Here is a 14339-nt window from a genome sequence, read left to right on the forward strand (position 1 = left end):
CACAACTCGAAATACCTCGGATGGTGCTGTGGTTGCAGCAGACTTTATCTGCCCACAGGTAAATGAGACAACACACAAATGCTGTTTATGTTACTGTTAGAGCTGATCTGATGGTGGCATTATTTTTGGAAAACTGTACAGCTTGTTCCTATGTGACTTCAGTTGTATGATTACATACTCTCCTTTGAAGTAAATTTTCTAACATTCTGATAGGATCACATATCTTGTGAAGTAATCTGAGCTTTCGGAGCTGAATGCTGCTAAACAGTTTGCATTTTATTCTCTTTATCCAAAAATTTTTGTGAAGTCCCTTCTTGAGGGTTTAGTTCTTGGCAGCTATGTAGAGTGTGTGACTCACAAGGGAGTTACTGCTGTGTTTGTGTGATTACTCGTGACTTGTGAAATTTTAAACTTGCTTTGCCTGTCTAAATGAAGTATTTCCCTATTCCTTTTCCTTTCATGGTCCTGTTGCCTAATTAAAGAAAGGAAAGGGCACCTGGCTACAGCTTGTTAATGGAACAGATGGCCTCTGATGTCATTTTGACACTTGACTTCATGGCAGCATTTCAGTCTAAATGTTCAAGTGAAAGCAGTGATTGGTATTAGGTTTTTCAGTATGTTGTAAAAAATGCAGTAGATACAGAATTTAGATGTGACACAGACCCTGTTTAGTCTTGGTGAATAACTTCTAACTTGGACTACTCATCTTATTCAAAAGTCTCAGCAGATAAGAGCACCACTCATGGTTTCTGAAGTGTTTCGACATACTTAGATGAAAAGTGATAGTTTGTATAGTTTCCTCTTACAGTTCATTACTTTCCAAAGTGGAGCTTTGTTTTAGGGTAATTTCTGTCCAATCCAATGTGCCTCATTTCTGCAAGTAATGTCAGGTTCTTCACACATGTCCAGATCTTTGGGCTGAAGGTCTGTGGTGCTGAGGTCCTGCTTTGCTCCCTGCCCTGCTTTTCAGGTGGTTGCGATAGAGTAGGCACCAATAACTGAGTGAGTGTCCCCACTCTGCCTCTGTCCTTTGATTACTGACTCCTTGCGACTGTTTTCAGTGTAACACCCAGCTAGTCCCAGGATGTCTGTCTGCCCCAGAACGGAATGGCCTGGGAACACCCACTGTGTTCAGATGTGGTCTTGCATAATGCTTGTTGCAGAAAATCCCCATGTCCTTCGTTCCATGCATCAGCTTTACAAAATAACATCTGTGCATGAAATCACCTGCTCTAATTTGCTTCTGCTGTTGCAGTTGGTTACAAGGCGGAAAGTCACAACAGACTCAGTGCAAAACAGAAATAATGGAGCCTTCTGTACAGAATGAAAAGCTGTGAGTGGTCACTGTGCATCTCTTTGGTGTATTCCTGGAGACTTAGATGATACACTGTTACTAATGAGACCTATTGGCTGGCATGTCCCTGTGTCTTCGTCTTCCCTTTCCCATGGTTTTGCTAAAGCTCATCTTTACTTACTAGATAGGTAGCTCAGACTGAATCTTTTAGCAAAGAGTTCAGTTATTTTCAAAAATGAGGCCTGGAAAAGCACATTATTTTGCCTATGCAAGTCCGTGCCTTCCTTTCCTCACCACTTTCCCATGCTTGGGGTATTGTCTAGGAAGAAGGTGATGGCATGATGGGTAGAAATTCTTGTGTTAGACATACTTTCTTTCGTGTTTAAAATCTCTTATAATTTAGTTTTTCCTTGGGGGATAGAGGAAAGGTCACAATTCTGCACATGTTCAGTGAAGGCTTATTTTTGACATTCAGTTGTTCTGAAGGTTTTGCTCAACATTGAGCAGGAAGATTGTCCAAGAAACTGCATTTTGGGAGTACTGAAAAAAGTGGCTTAGGCTGAGGAGGTGCTTGAACTGTGAGAAGCTTTCTGGTTCTGTCATGTACCAACATTCGTGGCTCCTGTGGAAGAAGGATCAACTGTCAAGGGGATGAGGAGTGGTGGGAGTCAAGGAATGTCCTTTTGATAGAGGGGTAAGGAAGAAGGTGACTTCTTGTGATACTGGGGAGAGACTGAGAGCCAGCAGGAGAAATGGGCACAGGGTGAGAAGGTGAGGTAGACAATCATGAGGAAACAAAAGACTGCAGCAGAGAACAACATCCAGGAAGAAATTGGAACTAATCAGACAGAAGAAACAAAGGAAGAAGAGGGGCTGCTTTATCTACAAGGAAACAATGTGCAGCAGGAGAGTAGGAACCATCTGAATAAAGAACAGGACGAGGGGAAAGTGGGAGACTGAGCTTGGGTCACAGAGACCAAAGCAGATGAATATCAAGTTGTGTGTGATACACTGAGGGTGAAAAAGAGTCCTGAGTTAGGGCAAGATCTGTGGGAGTACTGACACTGGGTGGTAAAGAAATCGAAGCTTGAAGTTGCGACAAAGATACTGTAAATTAACTGAGCTCTGCAAAGATGAAGCTTTTGGATGCAGAATCACAGAACAGATCTGCCCAGAGAGGGAGGTTGAATTCCTGTCTTTGTGGTTCTGCCACTTGTCTGCTTTTCATCGTTTGTGCCTGAGCCGTTCCACATGCCAGCTCAGCAGCAAGAGCCTGTTGGAGCAGCCAGCAACTGGAATCGTCTCACAAACGGGCCTTGGGAGAGCAAACTATTGGAACTGGAGGCAGGGGAGAGTTAAGGGGGGAGTGGTATGACCGTCCTCACGTGGCAGCAGAGAGGCCTTAAATCTCCTGGGAGATGAGGATTGCACAGGTGAGGAGGAGCAGCTGAAGGAGGAATCCTGCTGCAGAGGAGAGGCAGGGCTGCAGCAGTGACAGAGTGGGAAGAAAGGGTCAAGTCTGAGAGGAAGAAGTTGGCAGAAGAGTGAGCCTGTTGGAAATGTTCCTTCTCAAAATGCCTAAAAGATGCCTGGGTTTTTTTGTATCACAATTTATTGCTGTCAGAAAAAAACCTGTAAAAGTGAGAGGAAAGGTACAGATTTTTATGGCAGGAATACATTAAAATACATTAACAAAAGTGGAAGAGGTTTTTGCAGTAGGCCTAGAGGTTCTTGTTCTGCTGATAGGTTTTGATATAATTTGAGCATTGTAGAATTTCTCCCTTATTTAGAGGCCTAGGAAATTATGCATACAGGAAATTAATCTTCTCAAAGGTGTAAAATAAAAAAATGTGAAATGTATGTGCAGTCTTAATTTGTGGCATTTACAAATACACGTCACTACCTTTATTTTTAGTCTGTGTCTCTGCTTTAGCCAGAATAAAGAATGAACAGTATAAAAGACCTCATGAATATTTTGTTTCTCGTCATAATTCTGTGTCTTACTGTGCCCTATTCAAATTCTGATCTGAGTAACTGATAATCTTCATAAGCACTGTGCATGATCTCCTGTAGTGGGATAGTGTTGCATACATACATTAGAATTTCACTCTGATCTGTGTGCAGAGAGCTGAAGAATGAGAATTAGAAGAACTAAAATAAAAAATCCCAGCCCCCCAAAAAATAAACCAACCACCAACCCAAAGTCCACTTGGCTGGACACATACATAGTAATTAACCTGGCAGAACACAATTCCATGTTATATTTTTCCTGTGTGCTGCCAATCTGTAAATAAACCCCCAGGAGTTGAGTAATACTGCTAAAGAGTGTTGTGGAATGTATGGGCTAAGTCTGCCTTAATCCCAGAAGCTCTGCTGGGTTCCAGAGGCAAAGCCTGTGCGTCCTCATTTTCGGGGTGGTGGTTCTGTGCCTTTGCAGTGACCTTGTTCTTTCCTTCTGTGCACTTGCCCACCGTGCCCATTCTAAATGTGGACTGATTTCCAGGTGCCATCCTGTTCACTTAAAAAAATTAGGTGTAATATTTCTAATTTAATCCCATGAGTTATTATTGAAATACTTTTCTAATAAGTCTTTTGTTTAATGGCTGTTGGTGGGGTGTTTTGTGTTCTGTTTTTTGTGGAGCTGGGCCGAGGGATTGGTGATGAAATGCAAACAATGCTGTGCAGGAACTTTACAGATCATTCTGCTATGCAGATGAGATGCAACAGTTTTGCCAGTCTTTGTCATTGATAATATTGAAAACACTTATATAATCGAAGATTTTGACCATTTTTGATAGCTGTAATTCTGAAGCTTTAGATACCCAGACATTTTTTGTAAAATGCCAGTTTGAGCATCCCATTTACTTGTTTAAACACAGTGTCAAATCAGCATGGCAGTGGAGTGTTTCAGATCAGTTAAAAATATAACAAAATACAACAAAATCCTTTGCAACCATTTAGACACAAGGAGCCAAATTCAGCCAGGTGGGCTCCAGAGGTCCCATGCAGCATGTCTGTTCTGTGGAATTTCTGAAATGTTTCTGTGTTAGGAAGAGGGGTTTTGCTTACAAGTTCCACTGCTGAGAATGTATGTAGTGACTTCCTTCAGTAATCTTTTTATTAGCATTTATTTGTCCATAATACTGAAGCAAACAATGTACCAGCATCTGGGTGCAGATGACCTGATACAGCCCCTGCAAAGGTGAAGTTGTTGCATACTAGAAAACCTTCATCATCATTCTTTTACCTTCTTTAATTTGCATTAGTATAATTAAAAGATGGATTTGCTTTAACTCTATTTATTTTATTATTTTCCCCTTTATTGCAACAGGCTAGGCAAGTTCTTATTTGCATGTATAAAATATGCTTGGGAAAGATGAAAATGATCTTTGCTTTAAGGGCAGTGCTCACAAACACTCTGAGCTTCCAGGCAAATCTCTTTTATGTCAAAAAATTAAAGTTACCTCACTATTTTGTAGTAAATTTTGCCAATCAGTATGCAAGGTTATTAAACTGAGACTGGACGTGGCACTGAGTGCCATGATCTGGTAAACGGACTGGAGTTGGACCAAGGGTTGGACTTGATGATCTTGGAGGTCTTTTCCAACCCAATCGATTCTATGATCCTATGATTCTATTAGTTTATGCCTATGAATTTTGTAAGGATTATTTCAATTGTTAAAATATTCTTAATACATGTTTTATAGATTATAAAACAGAAATTGCTTAAATCCCAGCTCTAATGTTAATATGGCTGAGGAGTTGAACAGATTCTGCCAATGCTGAGCTGAGGTTGTGTTTCTGTGTCTTGACACAAGTTGGAACATTCATTGTAGAGGATCCTGCAGTTTGTGATTTCAGGGCAGAGCTCTGGGCAAGGCATTCTGAGACTCACTGCTGAAAACAGTGTGGGTTTCTCTGTTCTCCGCCCTGCAGGTGTGATGGACAGGTAACAGAAGATTTCGCTTGGCTACCAGGGCAGCAGAATGACCGAGTGCTTCCTGCCCCCCACCAGCAGCCCCAGTGAACACCGGCGGGTAGAACACAGTGGGGGTCTGGCTCGCACTCCCAGCTCCGAGGAAATCAGTCCCACTAAATTCCCGGGATTGTACCGCACCGGTGAGCCTTCGCCACCTCACGACAGCCTGCATGAGCCGCCAGATATAGTGTCTGATGATGAAAAGGAGCATGGGAAGAAGAAAGGAAAATTTAAGAAAAAAGAAAAAAGAAGTGAGTAGACAAATTCTCTTTGTAATTTAGTGCATTTAATTTCTCTGTCCTTCTTTCTTTGTCAAAATTACTTATATTCCCAGTGGGTTTTTTAAACTTGTTTAGGTGTGAAGGAAGTTTGTGCAGTACCTCTTTCTTTTCCAAAAAACCCACACCTTAACTAAAAAATGGATTTTTTTTTGTTGCACAGATGTGGGTACCAAGCATGTGATGTGTCTGGAATTACCAATAAATGTGTTTATCCAAAATTGAGCATGGGGGTTTTCTAATCTCATTATCAGTTCACATTCTGAGTGGAGGTTTTCAGATGTATTTCCAAATAGGTCATTTTTTAATCGTAGCTGAGGTGCTCTCTAAAGTAAAACTGTATGTTTGACCTGAATTTTACACTTATAAATTTGGAAGAGTCAGTTTCAACACCTTTAACCTTTTTTCCATGTGTCTCTGCACCATTTCAAGATCTCATGTGCACACTGCCATTATTTGAGGAGTAATGAAATCTGTGACCTTTTTTCCTCCAGCTTCTCAGGTTAGTCTGGTCATGCAGTTTCCTCCAGCAGTGCCAAATTATTATTGCAGAGGTCAGAAATATGCAAACCAGCACTGAGATCTGAATTTCCCAGAACTGACAGAGCAAAGGTTAGAAGAAAGCAAAGCTTTGACTGTATAATCCATTCTTTGTCAGTGTATCAGTGTCCAGAGTGGAAGTTCATTTAAAAAATTTTACTCCTCCAAAACAACAGAAACCTTCCTTTCCACCTTTAGATTTGTGCAGAAAATTTTGGAAAGAGGAAATCATTTTTATTCAAGAATGTTGTTCTACATTATTCTGAAACAACAAAGCACTTAGAAATACTAAGCTGATACCAGGCAATCTCAGTACCAGAAAGCCACTTACTATCCAAGTATCTCAAACATGAACAGCACATCCTAAGTGCTAGTGTTTTTTAACTAACATTTGTTTTAGCAAAATTTGAAAATAATGTTCTTCTTCTACCAAACCTGTGTCTTTGATGCCGGTGTATCTCTCTACTTCTTGAGTGTGGAATTTGGAGGATCAGAAACAATGAGACAGAACACAGTATTCTGTTGGAATTAATATGCTGTCTGTTTGTAATGTGCATGCACATATTTAAATAATTACTCTTAAAGAACTTGCTGTCACTGCACTGCTTGTAATCAAACCAGTTTCCTGGAATGCAGAAATTATTTCTTCCACAGTTTAGAGGGACTGTTGCTATTTTAACTCAGAACTGTGTGCCTGAAGAATACTGTCACTCAAAAATGCATCCTCAGGTTAAAACCAAGAGTTGAAATTCCTACAAGTTTTCAGAGAAGTGATTCCTTAGGGTTTTTCTCTAATGTAAACAATAGTAACCTGGTAAGTTCACTGAATTGGTGACAAAATTTCATTGCTGATTGGGTAAGTCTAAACTCAGACTATCAGTAGTTGCTTTTGTTTTTGCAAACCAGCTTTCTGTCACAGCTCTGCATTCCACACCTCAGATTTGGAATTGGTAGAGGTCAGTGTTGTACATCATGTGGGTTTCTTTGGGGTGGAATTCAGCGTGTCTCGTGGTGACAGTCGAACTGAAGGCTCTTGTTTAGGAGGAAAAATTCTTCTTTAGCAAATCCGTGCAGGTTTGTGTAACCACTTTCTTCCACAAGAGATGTCAACACGTTTTATATAAAGCTGATGTAAAACAATTTTTGTTACTTAAAAGAAACCTTGAAGCTACGAAAAATCCTCAAAGAACACAAAGAGACAAAACATGGGACAAACCAAATTCTCTCTTGCAGCTCTACTATAAACAGTATTCAGCATTTCTCAACCCTAATGTGTGTCTGTCATATAATTGCAGGCCAGATAGAAATGTTACATACAAAGCTTTCAGTACATGTCCTGCAATCCAAAAGTAGTAATTATTGTAAATAGACCCTGAACAGACACTTTATTTGTGTAAATGACAAGGGTTCTTTACAATTGCTTATAATAGTTAATTTTAAGATTCTCTTCTAGCTTTGACTTCTGTTATTCCTCCCATACTTCTGATTCTTCAGTTTCTTCCACCTTTTAAATTCTGTTGCATGTGTTCAGATTCTTTCTTTTAATTTTTTTCTGGCTACCTGCTGTGGCTTTGGAGAACACACAATCATGTAATTTGGGCCTTATACAAATGTAACTGAACATGTCAATGAAACAAAGACAAGTTGTCATTACATTGTGACACAGTGAATGTTTGTTGAATTTGCAGTATTAGTGAACTGATCACAAGGTTATCCTAACTCCCGAAACTGTAACTGTAATCCCACAAAGGTCTTGGTCTATATTGATAATACTCTAAATGTAAAGCTTCACAAGTGCTTGAAGAGCAGGAGGGTTTATAGGGAGGGAAGGATAAATACCCCACAGTTATTCATTGTAGTTTTTCAGATCGATCCTGTTTGCAAGGGTAATTTACTCTTAGCTTATTTCTTAGTACCTATATCAAAAAAGCATTTTTGTATGCTAGCAGGGGATCTCTTTTTGCTATGTGGTTAATATAATTATTTGATATTTTGCATGTTAATGGCAACAACCTATTAATTCACAGCACTGGGGGAAAAGTGGTAGAAATGTTTTGGAGATAATAAAAAATTAAATGGAATATTGTTACTTATGTGGAATGTCAGCTACTAGGAAAGTATTTCAGCTGCTAATTTCTGTCCTCCACTTCTCTGTAACAGGCTGGGTGTTGGTTGGCTGCGGTTAATTAGGGGACTTACTGGGGATTAATAGGAATTTTCTCCCTAGTGGCATAGTTTTAAGTCAGATCCGTTCCCTGACTCAAACAGAACTTGTACTGTGACAGCAGGAGAGCAAAAATGGATCTCTTTTAGGCAGTAACAAATTATCTGAGACATCAACCAGTGTAATTGATTTTTTAAGTGTTTAACCACCTGTCAGTAGTCACGTGTTGATAAAGTCATTAATTATGCAGTTCTTTGCAAGAGAAAAATGTTACAAGAAATACTGAAGTAGGAAGCTGTTCTACCCATTAGTATTTCTGTACATAAAGAGTCTGTGTGTAGTAGATCTTACTCTGCTTATTTGTTTTACTTCTGAGATTGATGCTGCTGGACAGTACGGGTTCAGTATGTAGCTAGGATTTTTATGTTTAGAATAATTATCATTTTCTTTATATAACTCTTTAGAAAATGGAGGGTTGGTTGAATTATAAACCAAACTATCCTGTGAAAGGACAGTAATAGCATTAGTATGAACTCCTCTGAAATGTGCAGGAAATATTTTTGAAGATCAAATCCCTAATGGATTGGCCAGGATGTCCTTTATGTTCTTTTGGGATGTAGATGAGGCTGATAGCAAGTCACTGCTATTGCAAACAAAACATTATTTTTACTCATCTGGTGAATGGAGAAGCTCTGAATACAGTTTCCAGGTCTGTGTACTAAGAAGTCAGTAAAACTGTCTACCCATGATAAACATTAAAGGCTCTTCATGTCAAGGTTTATCTTTGAGATAAAGAGGATCATAGAATCATAGAATCATAGAATCGATTGGGTTGGAAAAGACCCCCGAGATCATCAAGTCCAACCCTTGGTCCAACTCCAGTCCATTTACTAGATCATGGCACTCAGTGCCACGGCCAATCTTAGTTTAAAAACCTCCAGGGATGGTGAATCCACCACCTCTCTGGGCAGCCCATTCCAATGCCTGTTTACTCTCTCTGGAAAGGATTTTTTTCTGATCTCCAACTTAAATTTCCCCTGGCAGAGCTTGAGCCCGTGCCCCCTTGTCCTATTGCTGAGTGCCTGTGTTGCTGCATACTATTCTACTGACAAATTACTGGATATCTCTGTATACAACTGTGCATTTGTCTATCAAAGTACCGTTTGCAAATAGTTTAAAAGTCTTTCAGTGCCAGTGGTTATTTTAAATAAAAATCAAGTAAGGCAAATTTCTTATTTGAGCTTCATCTGCTCTGCTGTCATCACTCTGCAGAGTAATCTGAATGCAGGTTTCGTTTGGGATCACTGTGCTCACATCACTGAGTTGAATATATATTAAAGATAAACCTGTCTGATTGGAAGTTGGATAGTAAGTGTTGACAGTGTCTGTAAGGTGGATGTTTGTGTTGATAATAACAATACACCTTGTGGGCAAGCAGAGGAAATAGAAGCCATCTACCCGAGCTGATTGTGCATTACAGTTTTACTTAGAAATGGTATACAATTTAAAGGCAATCCCTCTGACAAACTTAAATTAGATAACTAATGCTAGCATTGCACATCAGTCATATCTGACCTACTAATTCTTTCATATGTAAAAGCCAGCCATGTTTTCTTTCAGTGCATTAATTACAGATGCTGCAGATTTCCCTGGGGGGCCAAATCAGCTGTAGAGTTATAAATTACTTTAAAACTCTTCACAGATACGATGGACAAAAAGTATCTTGGAGGAGGTTTGATAAATGGCAGTTCTACATAATGCAGCCCTTTGAGTTAACAATAAGTACTATAGCATGACTTTATAACTGTTGTAGGAGTGCAGGAGGAGTATTCACAAGTATGCAGACTGATAGACTCACTGCATGACAAAGCTTTTAAGCCTGTAAGTTAGAATTTTCCAAAGTAACACTGGAATTTTTTAATTATTATTATTTTAAGAGGTTTTCCTAATTTTCAGTAAGAAAAAAGGGCTATACTTCATTTGTAGATAAAAAGACTGTGGGTAGTAGATCTTACACTTCTATTCATTTTACTTCATATTTAAAATAACTGCAGTGAATTCTTGAGGAAACAGTAGTGAACAGAAATGTCAGTTATAATACTCTTTCCACATTTAAAATTACCTGATTTGTCAAGTGCTTTCGATACTATTTCTTCTGTATAAATTTAGGTTCTTTATATTTCAATATATTGCATCAGTGGTGAAAGGGACACACTAGTCTTATTACCAAAAATATGGTAAAGAAAATTGGGCTACTCTGAGAGACATGCAAACCTTCTTTGGCATGGGTGGGATATTTTCTATGATTCTGTATTAGTATATATTGCTACGCTTGGTTGACTTATGTTACTGAGACAAAGTACAAGAGGCTGGTTTGGTATTTAACTTGCTTCTTCATGTCTTCTCATGAAGTCAGGAAATACGAGTTTCAGTAATGGGCCGTTGCTGGTGCTCTCTTGCCACAGATCTCAAAGGCACCAGGGTTTGTGTTGCAATGTGGAGTGTTGAGACATGTGAGGCAGCAGCTCTGTGGGTGGCACCAACCTCCAAGCTTGGGTCGCCTTTGCTGGTGCTGTTTCTGGTGTGTTCCTGGTGTGCATATGAAACCCCACCTGTTGGACTGGGAGCTGTCTCAGCAACCGATCAGGAAAGACTCGGGGGCAGGTTGTTCCGGGGTCTGGCTGGTGAAGATACGGCTTTTCTGTTTGGAAATTACATATGTGAAGTCCATCTTGAAACTCAGTGCCAGCTCCATCTCATTCTCACAAAACAGAATGGTGATGTGTGCTCCTCCTTTGTCCTGTAGCTGGTGCATCTGCAGTTCTTTCTGTATCGGAGTGAGACTTGAATCCTTAGTTTGTGCACTGCAGACTTCCTTACCCATTTCTGGTTTTCCTTTACAAAAACAGCCAATAATATTGCCAGTAAACAGAGAGGAGGAGACCTGGTTGGTGGCTGTGCTCCAGTTAACATCTGCGTTTTTATATTAAAATCCCTTGGACTGGAACAGTTCTTGATCTTCCTCAGTCTTCTATAAAAGTGTGTGTTTGATAGTCCTAGGAAAGAGTCCCATCTGGGAGGGTGAGCTGGTCAAGCAATTGTAATTATTTTATGATAGTTCCATGCTTTAATACATTTCTGTATTTATTTGGCAGTTAAAAGCTGTCTTCTACAGAGGAAGACAAGGAAGCTTCTACAAGGAAGCTTCTACAAGGAAGTTTCAAAATACAGACAGCTCGTTTGTTGAGCTGAAATAATGCTGAGAAACTCCACAGCCTGGTATAGTTCAGAACGGAAAGGATAAAAGAGCGAATGTCCTCTGGTTCTTTTGCGTAAGATCTTTCACCTAAAAGAACTACAGGCTGTAGTCTCATGCATGATGTGCCCTCTTACTATCTGAGGAGGTAATTTTCCTCTACCCAAAGCTCTGCACACAGCAGGAGCACTTGGCTGTCAGTGCTTCCTCCCTGGAGCAGAGGCACTGCCTGTAGGCAGTGGAAGAGCCTCTGTACAGAGTGGATCTGTATAGTGGGGGCTTTGTGTTGGAGCAAGAGCTTGCTGCCCACTGCCTTGGGGGGTCTGGCTGGTGCAGAGGGCACAGGAAATGCCATCTCTGTTAACCAGGTTTCAGGCTTGGTTTTCTTATATGGGGTACGGAGTATGTAAAATCAGAACTAGTGGAGTTGGAAGTTGTGTTGGATTGCATGTCGTTTGTGGGTTGGTTTTTTGTTGGTTGGGGTTTTTTGTTAATCCACCCATAGAGATTTTCATATTCTTGCCTGAAGGCGAGGCTGGGCAGGCTGCAGAGGCGTAGTTAGTTAAAAGCACTGGTGTGTGTGTGTGTCAGACAGCACTGGGTGTCTTGCTGCTGGAACAGTGTACTCGGCCCAGGAACTTGTTTGAAGCTGTTCCTTACGCTTAAGGCAAATCTGTGCCTTCACAGGCAGGTATTGTGCTAGTTTTACTGGAATTGTTTCATTCATCTAGTGAAAAGTAAGTTTTTAGTTTGGGTTTGGGGTTTTTTTTGTATTTTATTTGAGTCTGAAACTTTACTAGCTTCATACTTACCTTAAACTTCGTAGTATTCTGGAAAGGGTTTGGGGTTTTAAGTGGTGGAACTTTAGTTTGTTCTTACTAGAAATTTGTTAGACTTGTGTGTATGCAGCAGATGATCCTTAACAGCAACTCTTATACTGTTGATTGCAGGAACATAGAGAAGTTGCCAGACAGTTGTTTTTATTTTGCATTTCCTTGACTATTAGATGGGAATCTAGCCCATAGGATGGACATTGCCATTATGAGTAAGTATATAAAGTATTAATTGTTTAGATTGTTCAGGAACTCTGTGGCTTATCTTTGATGTGATTATGCAATCTTGATTTAATCCTTGTCTGCTCAAGTGTCTAACAACAAAAGAAAACCTTCTGAGAAGTCAGGCAGGTGCTGTTTTTTAATTCATGTTGCTTCTCTCTCCTCCTTGTGTATGACTTCGTGTTCTCTTCCTGCTGCAACACACTGTCTAGAAACTTACAGCTGTCCCCCTCCCTTCTCTTCTTTGCCTACAGCGGAAGGTTATGCAGCATTTCAAGAGGACAGTTCCGGTGATGAAGCTGAAAGCCCTTCAAAATTGAAACGGTCCAAGGGAATACATGTCTTCAAGAAACCCAGCTTTTCCAAAAAAAAGGAAAAGGATTTTAAGATAAAGGAGAAACCCAAAGATGAAAAACACAAGGAAGACAAACATAAGGAAGACAAACATAAAGAGAAGAAGTCAAAAGACTTAACTGCAGCAGATGTTGTAAAACAGTGGAAAGAGAAGAAGAAAAAGAAAAAGCCAATTCAGGAGCCAGAGATACCTCAAGTGGATGTTCCAAGTCATAGACCCGTGTTTGGCATTCCTTTGTCTCATGCCGTGGACAGGACCATGATGTATGATGGCATCCGCCTGCCAGCAGTTTTCCGTGAATGTATAGATTACGTGGAGAAGTATGGCATGAAGTGTGAAGGCATCTACAGAGTTTCAGGTACTCTGGCAAGCTCACATGAAGGTTCCTAAGGTCTTTACTTGCAATTTTCATGTTATTTTTCTATTTCCAACACCTAGAGACTCTGTAACTACATTAATTTAAATTATCCAAAAGGTAATCAGAGTAGCCAAAGTTAAGCAAACCTGTAGGTCTGAAGTACCATAAAAACTGGTACTGCTTCATGGCAGTGAAAACACACCTGTTTTGGTCTTTTGTGATAGGATGGTAACAGTGAATAAAATGTGTAGTATGGCCAGCTCGTATTCTTTTTCTTCTGCATTAGAAATACCATGATAGCTGATTGCAAAAGCCAAAATGAGATAAAACCATTTTATCATGTAAGCTTCCCACAAAGTTGGTTTTTCTGGTTGCTTCCATTGTATGACTTTTTTTCTTAAAAACTTCTTTCAGCAAATGCTCTAATAACCAGAAAATACAAGTTTCACTGTGTAAGCTTAGCAAGAGCCAGCTAATTAACCATGGTAGTTGCATAACAGCAGCTTACATAAATGAGACCTCAGTTTTAGCCACATTAAACAAAACAGTCCCTTTGTTTGTGAGCTGCATCAGCAACATAACTCGTGTAAGTCCTTCTGTGGGTACGTGCAAGGGGGCAAGAACAATGAGAAAAGGAATTGGAGGAAAAGCATTTCTAACAGGTTGCTCAGCACTGTAAAGCAGTAATCAAATTATTTCAGAGGCTTCATTAACCTGTCTTCATGCTGTCCATCTGTGTGGTGTTTGGTAGGCATGCATAAATACTGCAGCAGCTTAAGCAGTTGCTTTATCTAACCTGGTAAAATATTTTGGTGGCTTGTTTTTTCCAGACACCATGTGTTGGGAATTTTCACAGGTGTGTTTTCGGTAAATCATTCCTGCTCCGTGTACTTTGTAGGTGTTCTCCAGTGCAACAGCACCCTCTTGTGCATGCAGGCTTGTTCAAACTGAGAGCTCACAGAGAGCGCTGCAGTGGCTTAAGGACCTGCTGACTGTTGTGATGGCTCATTTTGGGCGTGAGACTGAGCGTATTTTACCCAGCATTTACGAGGGCTGGATG

At 40.1% G+C, this 14339-nt stretch overlaps 1 protein-coding gene across 5 annotated transcripts in view; it reads left to right on the forward strand.

Annotated features, from left to right (window-relative positions):
• Positions 1-14339, forward strand: part of RALBP1 (ralA binding protein 1) — a 34488-nt gene that overhangs the window by 13044 nt on the left and 7105 nt on the right. The window contains exons 1-3 of one of the 5 annotated variants that reach the window (XM_071554814.1): positions 5435-5524; positions 12462-12556; positions 12821-13279. In XM_071554814.1, coding sequence (XP_071410915.1) covers positions 12538-12556; positions 12821-13279 — 478 coding nt within the window. In that variant the 5' untranslated portion in view covers positions 5435-5524; positions 12462-12537. Of the gene's footprint in view, positions 1-5230; positions 5525-12089; positions 12249-12461; positions 12557-12820; positions 13280-14339 lie in introns of those variants that run through there. The other 4 variants (XM_071554813.1, XM_071554815.1, XM_071554812.1 and 1 more) reach the window with 4 other exon arrangements.

Source organism: Pithys albifrons, chromosome 4, assembly GCF_047495875.1.
Source record: "Pithys albifrons albifrons isolate INPA30051 chromosome 4, PitAlb_v1, whole genome shotgun sequence".
NCBI lineage: Eukaryota > Metazoa > Chordata > Aves > Passeriformes > Thamnophilidae > Pithys > Pithys albifrons.